Source organism: Microtus ochrogaster, chromosome 7 (assembly GCF_000317375.1).
Source record: "Microtus ochrogaster isolate Prairie Vole_2 chromosome 7, MicOch1.0, whole genome shotgun sequence".
Taxonomy (NCBI): domain Eukaryota; kingdom Metazoa; phylum Chordata; class Mammalia; order Rodentia; family Cricetidae; genus Microtus; species Microtus ochrogaster.
The window spans coordinates 23014625-23031286 of record NC_022014.1 but is presented as its reverse complement, the minus strand read 5'-3'; the positions used below and the strand labels follow the sequence as shown (position 1 = coordinate 23031286).

At 45.7% G+C, this 16662-nt stretch overlaps 1 protein-coding gene across 1 annotated transcript in view; it reads right to left on the bottom strand.

Annotated features, from left to right (window-relative positions):
* Positions 1-16662, bottom strand: part of Vps53 (VPS53, GARP complex subunit) — a 131409-nt gene that overhangs the window by 43179 nt on the left and 71568 nt on the right. Inside the window, exons 12-13 of the mRNA XM_005349525.2 lie at positions 12195-12296; positions 5027-5121 (exon numbers count right to left, since the gene is read on the bottom strand). Of these exons, the coding sequence (XP_005349582.1) occupies positions 5027-5121; positions 12195-12296 (197 nt within the window). The remainder of the gene's footprint in view (positions 1-5026; positions 5122-12194; positions 12297-16662) is intronic.

The window sequence follows — 16662 nt, the reverse complement described above, 5'->3', positions numbered from 1 at the left end:
AATGCTTTTGTTAGTCGAAGTTTATGACATCCAGATGTGGCTGCTTCACCCAGGCGAGGTCTCTGCCTATGGAAAGAAGGGCCTCTTTTGTTGACCTTGGGAAGTGTCCTGGCCACCTCCCCCTCTCTGCACAAACTCTTCTTGCCCTACTTTTCCATGGACCTTCACAACTCTCCTGCAGGGCAGGCCTCTGTGCCAGCCAGGTGCCTAGGCCAGTCACTCTGTGACTCCTTTTCTTGGCCTTTACCTGTTACCTCCTGGCCAAAGCACCTTCCTCTTGATTCCTAGTCCTAGGCTTCACTGCACAACTCAAACTAATACCTGCTCCCTCAACTGGAACTGTCATCACCAGCCACTCACTGCTACATGATTTGTTTTTGGTTTGTCCACCTATTTTGTGATGGGGTCTACTCTATAGCCCAGGCTGTCTTTGAACTTACGACTTTCTTTTTGTATTAGCCTCCTGAGTGTTGGATTATAGTGTATGCTACACAACTGGATCTTACTATTATTTTTCCAGGTAGAGTTGAAACTTGTGAACATCTTGCCTCAGTCTCCCCAGGGCTGGCATGACATGCATGTGTGACTTGAGTTAACACTTCATCATGGTGTGTGATGTGCTGGGGACAGCACTCCAGGCACCTGGTGCAGAGACAGCTACTGCATTATAGCAGGAAGGCCTCATCCTCTGTGTCCACTACTGGGTTTCCCTTTGGGGGTGTATTTGTTCATGCGCCCTCAGCCTTCTGTGCAGGCTGGTGTGTCAGGCTAACCTTCATGTCAGTACTCAATGCATGCTTAGTTGATCATCCTCCGCTTCTGTTCCTAGAGATGGGAGTAAAGTGGGGAAGAAGCAGAGATGGACAGGGACTGGGGCAGTGGAGGAGGAGGTAAAATGTGGGTAAGAATGCACTAGAGTCTGCTGAGGAGTCTAATCTGCACACATATGCTGCCGACTGTGGCAGGTGGGACTCTGCAGTCAACCTGATAGTAAGATCACAGTTGATTATGACCATACAGCATGGAGAAAGTGTTCACAAAAAACCCTCTAAAGCTCTACCAAGTCACTTTTGACACTGTTCTCCATTGCAGACGAGAAAGGAGCCTGATGAGGACGCTTCCCTGTGCTCTCTTCTCCATCCTCTGCATCACATGCACCCATGCCATGTAAGACACGAGATAGTGAGCTTCGTAGAGGAGGAGTAGACGGTGCCCCAGCGGGAACCTGTGGGGTCACTGCCCAACCAAATACTAACCACACACTCACTGTATGCAAGGCTCGAGGGCTGTAAGAGTAAGATACAAGTAAATTTAACTTCAAAAAGGTTATCACTGCTTCCAGACATTTTGGCAAGATATTCATGCAGAATTAATGGAGAAACGGATTTGTTGCACAATGACTTATAACTTGGAACCACAAGGGAATCTTTTTTTAACCCCAAAGTAAGTACAATCAAGTAAGAGTTTACAAATGATCAAGTTCTGATCAGGAGGCTGTGGAGAACTGAGAATCCCTGAATGCTTAGAATATTCACATTTCAAGACAGTGAGAAAATGCTGTCAGAGCAGGCTGCAGAGAAAGTCTGCCGCAGAGAAAGACTGCATCAGGTTCAGGGAGAGAACAAGAGTATGCAGTCAGAGGTGAGACACAGAACCAGAAGGACTGGGAGGTCATTCTCAGCTACACAAGGTGAGGCCAGCCTGGGCTACATGAGAGTCTCCCCAGAAGCCATAAACAAAGGAATACAGACAACACGTGAGGGAGAAGATGTGAAGGAGAGAAAGAACTTGGCTGAGGGTGGAGATGCAAAGAAAAATGTCTAACCTTGAGTGTGGAGTGTGGCAGCAACATTCCTCTGAATTCTCGCTGCAATCCCCTCAGAGATTTATCTTTTTTTGAGATTTTATTCATTTTATGTGAATGAGTGCCTGCATATATGTCTGTGCAGCATGTGCATGCAGTACCTGAAAAGGCCAGAAGAGGGTGCTGGACCCCCTGGGATTATTGTTATAGATGTAAGCCCCCATGTGAGTGTAGCCAATACATAACTGCTGAGCCAACTCTCTAGCCCTCGTATCTATAATGCTGCACAACACACACTTTTTGTCCTCTTTTCATTTTGGTCTTTTTCTCCTTATAAAATGTGCTATAAATACAATCTCATTTATTCCTCCCAAAAGCTTTAAGTCGGAGATGTTATTATCATTGTTTTAAAGGTGAAGAAACCAAGGTTAGTGCCTTGGCCAAAGGTCATAGATTTATTGGTGCTGACTTGAATCCTGGTGTTCCACTACCTCACACTTTGACCTCTGGTCCCTGGAGCGCTAAACATCTAGATACATGCCATACTGCTATTCCTGACTCCCTAGCTGAGAGAAGCATCGTGGATATGTTGTTTCTTCTTGCCTCTTCTCTGCAGCTTGAGCTTTGTCCCCAAGAACTGGGTGAGCATTTGAGGTTTCACGTGCCACACTGTTGGAAGTTCTGCTGATTAAGTTAAAAACGCACGAGGAGTAAAGCATATTGCAGGGTGGCGTCAGTGTGGGAAGGATTAAGCCAGTGGAGGAGAAACAATCATTCATGGCAGACTGGGCTTAGCATGGTACTGCTGATGGATCTGCAGTGAGCATCAGAAATAGGAAGTCAGACTGGAAAGCAACGTAGCAGTAGCACTGGGGGGAGGTGGCCCAGGAGCCCCACAGATTCAGCACATGTGCTCTCAGGGCTGCACCCACTAACAAGCACCCTTTCACTTCTCTTGGCCTGGGGCTATGGACTTGGCTCTGGGGTGAGCAGTGGGCTTGGAAGGAAACTGAGAAATGGGCCATACATGAAGAAATGGAGGACGCTAGTAAATGTAGCAAGGATGCCAGGAGCCAAGCATATTTTCACTATTGTGTTATTGAAGCAGCCATCAGCATGGGAGCTCCTGTGGGGTTAGGTTAGAATGGAGCTGTTGGCATGAACACAGGCTTTAGTGTACGGTGGTGTGTGGATGCATAAATGTTCATGCAGACACACGTTTCCTAGTTGTCTTGGATGAGTGCCTACGAGCAATGGCACCAGCAGCACTCAGCTCAGTCACTCTAGAGTTTGGTGTCTGCAGTAGCTCCACACAGAGGAAATGGGGAGCCTGGCTGCAAGCATTAACCCTAGGGCTGGACTTGGAACACAAGATAAGCCTGGTGCTTTTTACTGTGCCAGAAAGAAAGGGGCATGCTCAGGAAAAGATAGTGGCACATAAAAAGATGAAGGGCCAGCTCAAGAGGCTCACACTGGTCCTATCACAGGTAACCTGAGCATTAAAACAACAAATCCTAGAGAGAAAAAGGGCCATAGTGGGAAAACTGGCAGGAGCCAAGTAAGGCCTGGACACTGGTAATAGTAGTGTATCAACTTTTAACTTCCAGACTTTGTTGTTTAGGTTTTGAGACAGGACTTTGTCATGTAGCCCAGGCTGCCTGGAACTTATGATCCTCCTGTCTCAGCACCTGAGTGATGGATCATAAGAACCTGCCATCATACACATCATATGCTAGTTTTGATAACTTTGCTATGTAAGACATTAATATTAAAGAGCGTGTAGGGTATGAAATATGGGAAATCTACATAATCTTTCTAAAGGTATAAATTAATTCTAATATAAAGAAAAATGGGTGAGAGATAATCCATTGAATAAAATCAAAATTTGTGGCCATGTTTATATATTCTCTCTCTCTCCCCCCCACACACATAAAATTTATGACATAAAATTTATATATATAAAATATAAAATTTATGACATATAAAATCAGGATAAAAGCGTTTGCCTGCATGGTGGCATACTCCTTATGATCCTTTTATCCCAGCACTCGGAAGACAAGAGACAGAGGCCAGGGAGACCCTGCCTTAGGGAAGAAAAAAAAGAAGTAAAACCTTTTTATTTAAAGAAGAATACCAGCTGAGAGGTGAAGGCGCACACCTTTAATCCCAGCACTTAGGAAGGTTGGCAGGCTTCACCTTAGCCAACAGAGTCTGCACCAGCAGCTGACCAACACCGAGAAGGATATAGCAGCACTGATTTTGTTGTTTGGGGACATGGTCACATCACAGCTCAGGCTGGCTCTGAACTTGAAACTGTCCTACCTCCACCACCTAAGTGACGGATTATAATGTGTGCTATTACGCTAGCTCATAATGTGGGTTTCAGAAAGACAATACACTAATCGATAGGTGTGTGTATTTCCAGTAGTCAGAGAGCTGAGGTGGGAGGATTGCTTGCTTGATCCCAGTTGCAGCCTGGGCAATATAGAAACTGTTTCAAAAGAGGGCATGTGGGGGGCAACATCAGGCAAATGGAAACTGGTGGCATCTCACAAGGCATCTGAAACATCCAATCAACCCTTTAGGTCAGAAAGACTAAGAGAAAATAAGGAAGCAGGATTAAAGGAGACTCCAGAGAGCACAGCTAATTGTGCAATTATTGGGTTCTGGACCAGAAAAAGGATCAATCTTACTTTCTGGTTTTGATAATTATGTTTACATTATGATGTTCATGGGCTTGGGGAAGGTTACTGGAAAATTTTTGTGTTTTTTTAAAGCTTTTTTTGACAGCCAAAATTACCTCACAATGAAAAGCCAAATTATAATTGAAAGTATATACTTCAGGGACTAGACTTTCTTACAATGTCTGGGTGCCTGACACTCAGTGCTCAAAAGCTTAGCACCCAGATGGGGGTGGCGGTGAGAGGTGTTCAGATCCACATGGAGGCTTATACAGCAAGCTCAAGCAGCTTAGATTGATGAGGAAAATATGCCAGTGTAGTGGCATATAACTTTAGTCTCAGCAGTTGGGAGGCAGAGGCAGGCATGTCTCTATGAGTTAGTCAAGGCTACATATCTTGTCTCAAAGGAACAAGTTATAGGCAAAATAAACAGTTACAAGCAGAAGATATAATATCCTTAATGAGCTCCATCCTTGTGTAGGACCCAACAGATCAGAGGGTAGAAACACAAACAGAAAACAGCAGAATGCTTGTCACTCACTTGTCCTGGGACTCAATGTACACGTAGAGATGAGGCTCAAAACACTTGGAAACAATACCATGAAATGGATTGTCTGGGGCTTTCGGCTTCTTTGGCTGGAAAGAGAGGAGGAAAAAATATGAATGAACATGAACCCTCTGCAAGATTTTAAGCTATTTCAAAGAAAACAACAGAGTTCATTCCTAGCTCATAGAAGCAGTGGACATAGGGCTGCATCATGCCATGACCATCCAGGGAGCCAGCAGAGCTCTTGTCCAGATCTCTGACTTGCTGTGAGTGCCGGAAGATTTTCTGCTACTCTGATATTACATGCATCTTTGATTTGGAAGGTCATCATCATGATGTTCTCAAATATTAAGTCCGGGCTGAATTTTGTATTGGTAGTCTCTGCTTGTTGCTATTCACCTTCATGGTAGACACCTTCTCATCTTTCCTTCATGGTGGTGTTCCTGCTACTACTACACAGCCCAGGAAAGAGAGGTGCTGAGCTCCTCTACCGGCAACCCCAAGGCACATGGTCAGACCGGCTCCAAATGCAGAGCTCCCTGGACTTTGGACTTCCATTAACGAATAACGTAAGAGAAGAGAGGAGCGGGAGGCCAAGGAGGGGTTGCCACCTTGTTCTCTACCTTCAGGCTCACCATTTACAATGCTGTGGCTTGGGGGCGTCTTGTCTAGAAAAGCATGGCTGGAGACTATGGTGGGGACACTGATACTTGAAAACCACTGGCGAACAGGTTACTAGGCAGCAGATGATTAAAAGCTATATTTTCTTCCCAATTTATTTCCAAGTATCTAAAAAATAAGAATCTCCCTGTTACTTTCTACTCCTTAAAAACGTGTTACTCTGTCTACTGTCAAATGTCAGCAAAAGGACGCTGAGCCAAAGACATGAAGTTCAAATTTAACATAAGCCATGCCTGCAACATCCTTGCTGATCAGAACTCTTAGGCCCTTTCCTCCTTTCTGCAGAGATCAAACCCAAGGTGCCACACACCAGCCAGCGCTCTACCGCCACACTCCATTAACTGGCTTAATGAGGGACGACACTGCACAGCAGCCTGAGTGGGCACTGTGCTGTGCTCCTGCTATCTCAGCACTCCAGAGCACCAGAGCTAGAGTCTCAGGTCAGCCTGGGCTCCGTAACTAGATATCATTCCAGAGAGGGGGGAGGGTCTAGAGATATGACTCCATTGGTATATTAAAAAAAAATAAAAACAAAAACAAAGCTGGTGGCACACGCCTTTATTCCCAGCACTCGGGAGGCAAAGGCAGGTGGATCTCTGAGTTCGAGGCCAGCCTGGTCTACAAGAACCCACAGAGCCCACACAGTGGAAGAAGAGAACCAACTGTCACAAGCTGTCCTCTGACCCCCAGACAAGCATCAAGGTGTGTGCTTCCTTCCCTCCACTCTAAATAAATAAAACAGAATAAAAAATATTAAGACTAAAAATAACTGCCAAATACTGGAAAAGCTGCCACCCAGTGATATACAAAAATACATCCACCTTCTTTTTAGCATCTGGTCCCTTACAAACCACTGTAACGGGTTAAAATCGTCTTTTAGCTGATGTAGTTGCTTTAATCCCAGGCGAATCTCTGTGAGTTCAAGGCTATCCTGGTCTACAGAGCAAGCTCTTAGCCAGTCAGGGCTACACAGAGAGAGTCCATCCCAAAAAACAAAAAATAAAAAATAAAACCCCCAAACATTTAAAAATGAGTAATTTTCTACAAAAATTAAATGTTGTTGGGTGTGATGGCTCATGATGCCTTTAATCCCAGCATTTGGGAGGCAGATGCAGGGGGATATCTATTGAGTTCTGGGCTAGCCAAGGCTACAGAAAGAAAAAAAAGAAGAGAGAAAAAAAGTCAACTTTACATATATCCTATAATTTCATCTTTCTTTCACCTTCCATGAGTTTCATGTTTTAAAATTTGAGGTCAGATTTCTAGAAACTGCCCTTCTGGTTTTGTTCTCTAAGACAGTCTCACTGTTTTCCAGAAGTCCTCTACCTCCTAAGTACTGAAGTTACAGGAACATGCCACCACACCTGCTCAAAATTCTGGCCCTTCTTCAGGCAAACCCACACCAGGTGCCTATGTATCTTGTCGTCTGGAAACTAAAGTACTGCCAATGCTGGGCCCTGGGCTGGACGATGAGAGGGCCTCTGGGAAAACGGGGTTTTATCCAGTCCATAGCTGTTCCCCTCAGAGCACGGGTGCCAGGCGCTGTTCTAGGCTTCCACTAGTTCAACACAGACGACCCGCCACGAAGAACGAAGGCTGTGGGGATTCTCACCCCTTTGTTCTATGTGTGTTCACCTGCGTGTGGGGTATGTTCACCTGTGTGTGGGGGTGTGTTCACCTGTGGGGGGGGTGTTCACCTCCGTGTGGGGGTGTGTTCACCTGTGTGGGGTGTGTTCATCTGCGTGTGGGGGTGTGTTCACCTGTGCGGGGCATGTTCACCTCCGTGTGGGGGCATGTTCACCTGTATGGGGGTGTGTTCACCTGTGTGTGTGGGGGGTGTGTTCACCTGCATGTGGGGGCGTGTTCACCTGCATGTGGGGGCATGTTCACCTGTGTGGGGGTGGCAGAGCTTGATTTCAGACGTCTTCCTCTATTGCTCTCCACCTCTCACTGAACCTTGAGTTTGTCATTTCAGCTAGAATGGGTGGCCAGTAAGGCCTCTGGATCCACTGTCTTTGCTCCCCCAGTGCTGAAGTTAAAGGTGTATACACCACGTCTCGCTTTTATATGGGTGCTGGGGATCTGAACTCAGGTCTTTGTTCTTGTACAACAAGAATTTTACATGCTGGGCCATCTCTCCAGACCCCATTCTATCTGTTTATTTAATATATTCTTTTTGATAAGGTGATTTATTAATACAGAAAAATGTGATTCAATCTGTCTTTGTAGGACTAGATAACCTGACTGTAGATTGGGAAATCATGGCTATTGCCACCAGGTACCTGTTCAGTGATTTAAACATAATCATGAGTATTACCCCTTTCTCTGTGTGTGTTGGGGAGGTACATGCTCATGCAGATGTGCTGCACGGGGTGGGGGAGGTGTGGAGAGGAGTTTAACCTAGGGAGTCATCCTCTGGTGCCTTCCACATTTCGGTCAGGACTTTGTCAAGCAGGCTAGGCTGGGCAGCCAGTGGGTAGCAGGGGTCTGTCTGTTTCAGTCTTGTCTCACATGACTGGGATTATAGGCGCATCCCACCACTCCCAGCTTTTGACATGGATTCTGGAGAGCCATACTCAGGGCCTCACACTTACAGAGGCGAGTGTTTTACTGACCAGGATACCTCCCCAACCTGTACTGTTCATCTTGGGCTTTGTTTTGCTTATAATTATCATTATTTATTAGTGTGTGTGTGTACATGTGCACGTGTACACACACACACATACATGGCAAGTTTATGGAAGTCGGAGGACAACTCTGTGGAGTCAGTTCTCTCCTTCCATCTATAACATACCCTCAGAACTCCAGACCTTAGCACAACTGCCACCATGATGGAAGTTCCATTCAGGCCATAACTCAGCACACCGACACCACCAACAGCCAAACAAAAACAAAGGCCTAACCCATCAAAGCCCATAGTTCTGGGAAAGTCTCTAAATGTTCTATCCTTGCTTTTTGGCTTTTGTAGTTCTGCTTCTCGATAATTGTTCTTGTTAACTGAAATATGTCAAGCAAGGTTGTGGATTTTTGTTTTGTTTGTTTGTTTATTTGTTTGTGCTTAGAAGCTCACCTCGAGAAAGACTCAGGGCTATACGAGGACCCCTAACACCCAAAGCAGTTATCGGGTGACTAGTAAAGACTTAATATTGGCTTAAACCCTTGTCTGAGCAGTCTTTTCTGATGGATCCCCCGCAACACATCTTTATACAGGTTCTGGGGATTGAACTCAATTTTCCATGCTTGCACAGAAGCACCCTTACTCAGTGAGCCATCTTATTGGCTCATTTTGCTTGGTTTGAGACAGGGCGTTGCCACGTATACCAGCCTAGTCTTGAACTCTGTATCTCAGGCTGGCCTTGAGCCATAATCTTCAACTTCTTTAGTGTTAGGTTTACAAGTCATCAAGCCTGATCTTCACAGGGGCTATGCATGGCAAGGCCCCACTGAACGCATAGAAAGTTGCATTACTAGATAGGCAGGTGTCCCAACTCCACCTTAGGTGACTGATCTACCTGTGTCTTGTCTGTCATTGGTCTTGCCACCACAGTTCCTAGTTCCTGTTGATGCATTTTTATCAGGAGCGGAAGCAAGATGGAGATAACAGGAGGGACTGGCCAGGTTTCTTTCTTTCACTTCTTGTTCACAGGGATGCCCATGCCCACAGCTCCTCTACGGATGTGCTCATGTGTAACGAGTAGGTGCTGGAATTTCAGCTCACACTGGTGTCTCCCTTTGCACCAGGCAGCTCCCCAAAGAACTGCTCTGTAGCTTAAAGAACACACTAAGTCATTTAGCAGTAGCATTCAGGCTGGACTGCTGAGTGTGTGAATTCTGTCCAAACGCTGCAGATGTTTAAGCTATTTCCTCCCTAGTTTGATGGAATAATAAAAGGTTACTGTTGTCACAGTAAGGAGGTCTGCAGCTGGCCCCATTTCCTTTTATTACTATCCAATGTAAACAGATTAAATCTAACTGCTCGGATCACCAGAAGGGTACATTTTTAAACCAGAAATTCCTGATTTCTTCTCTCTCCTCCTGTGCCCTCAGTCCCTAGCTTTTTTAATCACTGGGACTGTCTTGGCAACTAAGCACTCAGGTCTTCCTCAAGAAGTGAACACTGCTTTTCAAATTCACACTCCCTTCCCAGCGGCTAGGCACAAACAGCAGCAGTGGGGAGCAAGGGATGACCTTGACCTTGGAGGTCAACTGCGCAATTGGCTGTAGCTAGAGGTGGTTAGAGTAGCCCAGGGCAACGGGTAGCGGCTCCCCCCCATCCCCAACACACACACACACTTGGGCTCGCTCCCTACTAATGCTGTGGAGTCTCTTCTCTGCACTCCAAGAGAGCCTGTTCTTCTGGTACAAGACCCCAGAAGACAACTGGCTGAGATCTGAGACTCCAGCTACTCAGTCAGCGGTGAGAGTGACATGTGGGGGCATAAGTCACTGTGTGAGTGTTACTACTACTAAAGAACAGCCTTGATGTATGGGGACATCATCTAAATCAGAGATTTTTTTTATTAGCTTTTTTTAAATACAAGTAAAACTTCAGGTTTAAAACAAGCTTGATCTGGAAAGTCCATGTATAAAGTGACTCAGAATGTTGCTGCTCTGGCTAAGACACCTTGGACCTTTTCTCTCCTAACTCCCCATGTCTGATGGGCCATCAAAGAATACGGCGTCATGATGTAGACAGTAGAGAACTGAGAACCTAAACCTATGTGAGACCACGTGGCTCTGAGTATCGGATACAGGTCCAGCATTTTCCTCACCACAGAGTTCTGTTTTACACCTGCCTGTCCAGATCAGTGTCCACGGTCCTTAGATCCAGCAGGTCTTGGTCTTACCACAATCACTTCAGGCTTTCACAAAGAGGAAAAGCTCCAAGACAAAAGCAAGATCATATTTTACCTAGCAAAACTGTGCAAAGGTTTGAAGGGACTCTGCTAATTCAGTGCAGTGACACTCAGAGGTGACCAGCCACCATAGAGCACCTGAGTGCTCCAACTGCATGCTTCTAATCATGACGAAGGCATGGGGAGACTGCAGGGGCCCATGCAAGGCACGACTACAAGGCATGATTCTGCTGGGCAGATGGCCCAGTGAAAGGGAATTTACAGGGAAAATGAGGTCCCTCCAGCCAGAGTCCTTGCTCCCACACTGAGAACTGCTCTGGGGTGAGAAGTAGTATTCCCCCTTTCTGTGCTGCTCAGTGATTCAGTGGCTGTAAGTCAGTTACAGCTAGCCTCACTTTCCTGGACAGACTCACAGCAATCCTTCAGTTCTGCCCATTTACTTTTGCCTATAAACTTAATTTCTATGGCCTCCACTTTTTAATAAGACATGAAGTGTGTGCATGTTAGGGGTCGGTGTGTGCTAGGTAAGGAATTCCAGCTTGTATCTGCTAGACCTGGCCCCTCCACTTCCAAATTCACAGCCTGGAGCAAGCTGTTCAGCTTCTCAGAGCTGTACTTTGATCACCTGTAGAACCAGAGGGAGCCACTGTGAAAGTGAAATGAAAGACAGCGAGTAAAGAGTTTGAAATTATAAAGTGCCTCAAATGTGAGGTATCTGTGTTATTACAATTACTTAATCAAGGGAACAGACACTTTTTTATGGCCCTTAGGAATTCTGCTGTCTGACTCCTGCCAGAATTCACACAACCTCGCCACACTAGGAACACAGCTCTAGCAGCAGCACAGTGTGTGGCTGGGGGCTTCCTCAGGCTGGTGTCCCAGCCACCTCCCTCTGGCTGGTGTCTGGAGAGAAACAATGCCACCAAATAATCCTCCAGCAGCCATGTGCAGAAAATTAAAAAGGAGCACTAATCCAGAAAGGAAATGGCTGACTTACTGCCAACCTCTCTTGACATAAAATAGCAATGAAACAAAAACACCATTCTGCAGGAAGAAGGGAGAGGAAGTTTCGAGCTAGACAGAAAGTGCTGAAGGAAATTAAAGTAGTGGTGCGCTCTGAAAAGAACTCTCCAAAGATGCTGCTGGTTACCCTGATGTTTCCAAGGCCTCTCCAGTGGTTTCTATGTTGACTTGCTGTGTAGAGGCCTCTCCAAGCCCATGACACTGCTAACCCCACAGTGCTTACATCATCATGGTGTTGGATGAGAGGAAGGAAAGCTTCCTGACAGACCCAGATGCTGAACAAGGAAGAACTGTACTGGGCAGCTTTCTTCTGCAACAGATCAGGGGCAGGCAAATTGCTCTTTGTTATCTGGCCAGGCCCTCATGCCAGGTCTTCTGTAAAGCCCACCACCACTGTGATCTCTAAGTGTGGTCCCTAGCTCCCTTCCAGAAAGGTGCATGAGTAGTTACACACTATGACACAAGCAGACTGAATCGGTTACACACTACAACACAAGCAATCTGAGTTGGTTACACACTACGACACAAGCAGGCTGAGTCAGTTACACACCACAACACAAGCAGACTGAGTTGGTTACACACTACGAAACAAACAGACTCACTTGCTCTAATTCTCCTTTCTCCAGCGCCAGCTCCTCCATCTCTGGTGTTGTCTCCTCTTCCAGGAAGGGATTGGTAGATGGTGGTGGGGACTCCAGCTTTTTCTATTAAGAAACAAAAAAGAGGTTATTTTCTGAGCATGAGCCTTGCAACGACCTACTTTATCCAACTCTTCCTAACAGCCCTTATAACAAGAACAGAGGCATAGGGGCCACATTCTCATCTGTATGTCTTCATATTCCTCTTGTACTTTTCTTGTTTTGTTTTGTTTTTCTTTTTTGAGACAGGGTTTCTCTGTGTAGCCCTAGCTGTCCTGGAACTGGCTCTGTAGACCAGGCTAGCCTCGAACTCACAGATGATGTGGGAATGATTTCTTATTAATAAAGAAACTGCCTAGGCCCATTTCATAGGCCAACCCTTAGGTAGGCGGAGAAAACAGAACAGGATGCTGGGAGAAAGAAGCTGAGTCAGTGAGTCGCCATGGTTCCAGACAGATGCAGGTTAAGATCATTCCTGGTAAGCCGGCTCGTGGACTACATAGAATAATAGAAATGGGTTAGATCAATATGTAAGAGCTAGCCAATAAGAGGCTGGAACTATTGGGGCCAGGCAGTGTTTAAAAGAATACAGTTTCCGTGTAATTATTTCGGGTATAAAGCTAGCCGTGGGGGTGGCCAGGTGCCGGGGACGTTCAACACACAGAGATCGCCTGCCTCTGCCTCCCGAGTGCTGGGATTAAAAGTGTGCGCCACCACTGCCCAATTTCCTCTTGCATTTTCTAGAACCTGCACTGCCCACCCTACTCCAATTCTTTCTTTTAAAGACAGGTCTGTCTATGTAGCCCTGACTGTCCTAGAACTCACTATGTAGACCAGGTACCCTCCTCCAGTTCTTAGCTGGCTAGAACTTTCACTCACCCTTTAGTCTTCACTTGAGAGGTCTCTTTTGGGAAGCCTTCCTCATCTGCCAAGTTTGGGCAATGTGTATAAGCTTTATGGGTACATATGAAGCTGGGCGTAAGTTGCCTGTGCTGTAACCCTAATGTTATAAGGTAGAGACAGGTAGATCACGGGAGCTTGCTGGCTAGTCTGGATGATAGTAACCCTTTCTCAAGGGAATACAGCTTAGAAAGAATTCCAACATCCTCCTCTGGCCTCCACATGTAAGTACACACACACTGGCAGGCTCACGAGAAGGGGGAGTGGGAGAGGGGAGAGGAGGAGAGGGGGAGAGACTGTGGTGGCTAGAATCATGTAGCTGCTGGTCTCCATGTGTCTTTGGTGCCTTTCATGTAATAGGTGCTCAATAAATATGGATGAATCCAAATACCAGATGAGTTTGAATTCAAGAACCACAGAGCTAACCTCACATGTTCTAGATTAAAGCCAGAAATCCATTCCCAAGTCAAGTCCCATTATAATGATCACAACAGAAAGTTCCTTGAGAACAACTATTCCTCATCTCTGGAATGAGATAACTGTTTCAAAATACATCAATGAGGGAGTCACAGGCTCTGGGAAAGCTGGGGGCAGGAGATTGGGTTTTAGCTCCAACTCTGCCGTGATGGTCAAACCATCTAGCGTCTCTGAGCCACGGGAGCTGCATCTCTGAGTGACGCTACAGTCACAAGACTGCTTCAAGGATCAAATGTGCGAAAACCAAGCAGAAGCACAAGTACAGGCTCACCGACGATGCTAACTCCATCGCAGTGCAGAGCCCACACAAGTCTTGGGAACATTTTAGGATTTCTGAACCAAAGGAGTCTTTTATGCTTAGGTGCTGAGAGTTTCAGCAGAAAGGAAGTCAAATGGCAAGCAGGACAAAAGGAGACAAGAGGCTAAGTGGAAAGGAAGTTTCCAAATGTATTTGTGATATTTTAGCATCTACCAGTAGCGCAAGCTGATGTAATTGCTGAAACCAGGAGTATGGCCACAGTTGGATGATTATGGGAATGGCTGCCAAGTGCCCATGTCATTCAAAGGTATTACAAAAAAAACCAAAAGTGAACTACAACAAAAAACCAAAACCCCTGAGGTATCTGCTATCAACTTTAAGATAATTCTGTTTACTCACATTTAAAATACTAAATTCCTATTCAAAATACTCAGGTGCTGTTTTGTAGTCAGACAATGGCTTCTGTATATGAAGAAAGCCTGATGGTGACTGTATTAACATTCATAATTAATATTAAGTCTCTAAGTGGTTATTTGGGAATGGCTGCCAGAACACAGAAAAACTCTGCCTATTTTAATTTGGATTTTTTTTTAACTGGGTTTCACTAAGTTTCTCAGACTAGCTGTGAACTCTTAGACTCAAATGATCTTCCTTAGCCTCTCAAGTATCTGGGACTAATACAAAAAATATTTTTTTTTAAACCACAAATACCTTTCCCCCCAAAACATAATATTCTTATTAATTATTTGGGAATTTCATACAATGTATGCCATCACACTCACTCCCATTCCTCCCAGAGCCACCCTCCCATCCTTGTGCCTCAACCTCTTAAAGAGGTGGCCAGGCCTTAAACTTGCCATCTTCCTGCCTCTGCCTTCTCAACACTGGGATCACAGGTGTACATAGCGCGTACTTCGCTGGAAAGAAAGCAGCAGGGGCACAAGACTGAAAGTCTTCTGAAACCGGTTTCTTCCCAACATCACACAGACAGCCTGGCCCACTGATTCTCTGGGATCTCTCCAAGAAACGGGAGCAGTGGGCTGTCAGCTTACAAGTGTGAAAGGCACAGCAGAATGCTTCCTTCTTCCCAGCCCCGGCACTGCGCACTAATTACCCGGCTGAAAAATGCTGTTGTCCTAAGCCCAAGAGCGGGTGCCGAGGGCCATACTGCTTCCCCTATTCATCTGCTACGGTGAAAACAAGTCTTTGCCAACAGCAACCGCTGGCGCAGGATAGCTTCTGGGTGACAGTCTGCTGTCAGCCATCCGGGTCGCACTTCTCCTTCCTGCTCGGCAGCTGCTGCGGACCAGAGAGAACTGCTAGTCTGGATTGGACTTTAAATAACTGGAGTGACATATCCTATAAACTCTGTGGAGCTAGATGAAATGAAGTATTTGCCAAGAAGGGAAAGGATTTTCAATTTTAAAAGAATCCATTCTTTTGGCGATGATGACAGTGTATCTCAAGTCCACATGGGAAGCTAAAGTTCTTCATATAGCAACTTAATTGCCTCTGATTGGCTCACATGGGATTCCCAGCACCTTCAAAACAGAAGGGGCCACACACGGGCCAGCCAAGCTGTCTCATTTACTGTGAGAAGAGTGTGGCTTCAGCCAGGTGTGTTTCCGCATCTGGGCCTGCACACACAAATCCCCTTTGGAGGCCCTGGCTGGACACGTTACATTATCAAAGAAAGAACACTGAAACTTAAGGCCATTTCCCCCTTCCCTGAAGAAGAAAGCCTTCAGCTATGAGATGAAAGCCCCACATTCTCCACAGTTCTCATTCCATAAACACTTTGCACCAGGTCAGTTCCTGATTGGTACTTTAAGAGGCAGCCTGTGGGCCTTAGCTGACAATCAAGATTGCAGGCAGGGCTGCTCACACCTGGTGTTTACTATCCTCCACCACTCTTGCTGCCACATGTTCATACCTCACATTAATGCTATTACAGGTTTCTTTCTCCTGATAAACCATAAGCACCTGTCTGATCCAACTTCTCAACTTTTTCTTAGCCTCTGCACAGAACACACTTGAGGATTTTCTTGTCCAACACGTCTTCACAAATGTTTTCCACACACAGGTTTTTGTTTTCTGTACAGAAAATGTGTATACTGTGTGTGTGTGTTCATAAGGAAAAACATACTGGAAAGCTTCCGGTAAGAAGAAAAAGAACTTACTTTAAAAATATTCTCTACTAACCTCCAACATGTAGATAACAGCTGAGGGTGAAGGTGCACACATGTAATTAATCCCAGCACTTGGGAGACAAGCAGAAGATTGAGTGTTCAAGGTCAGCTTCTGCTACATAGTGAGTTTGAAAAAGGTGAAAGATTTTATACATGCACTGAAGAAAGTTTGAGGCCAAGTCTGGGTTACATAAAGTCCCTGTTTTGAATAAAACTGGACTCTCTGAACATAGAGGACAATGAGGACTACTGAGAACTCAAGAACAATGGCAATGGGTTTCTGATCCTACTGCACGCACTGGCTTTGTGGGAGCCTAGGCAGTTTGGATGCTCAACTTGCTAGACCTGGATGGAGGTGGGGGTTCCTTGGACTTCCCACAGGGCAGGGAACCCTGATTGCTTTTCGGGCTGAGGAGAGGGGGGGACTTAATTGGGGGAGGGGGAGGGAAATGGGAGGCGGTGGTGGGGAAGAGACAGAAATCTTTAATAAATAAATAAATTTAAAAAAAAAGATGAATGGAGAGAACTACTCCCCCTCCCCCACCATAAGTCCACCATAAGTTGTTGAACAACAACAACAACAACAAAAACTAACAAAATACCAAGC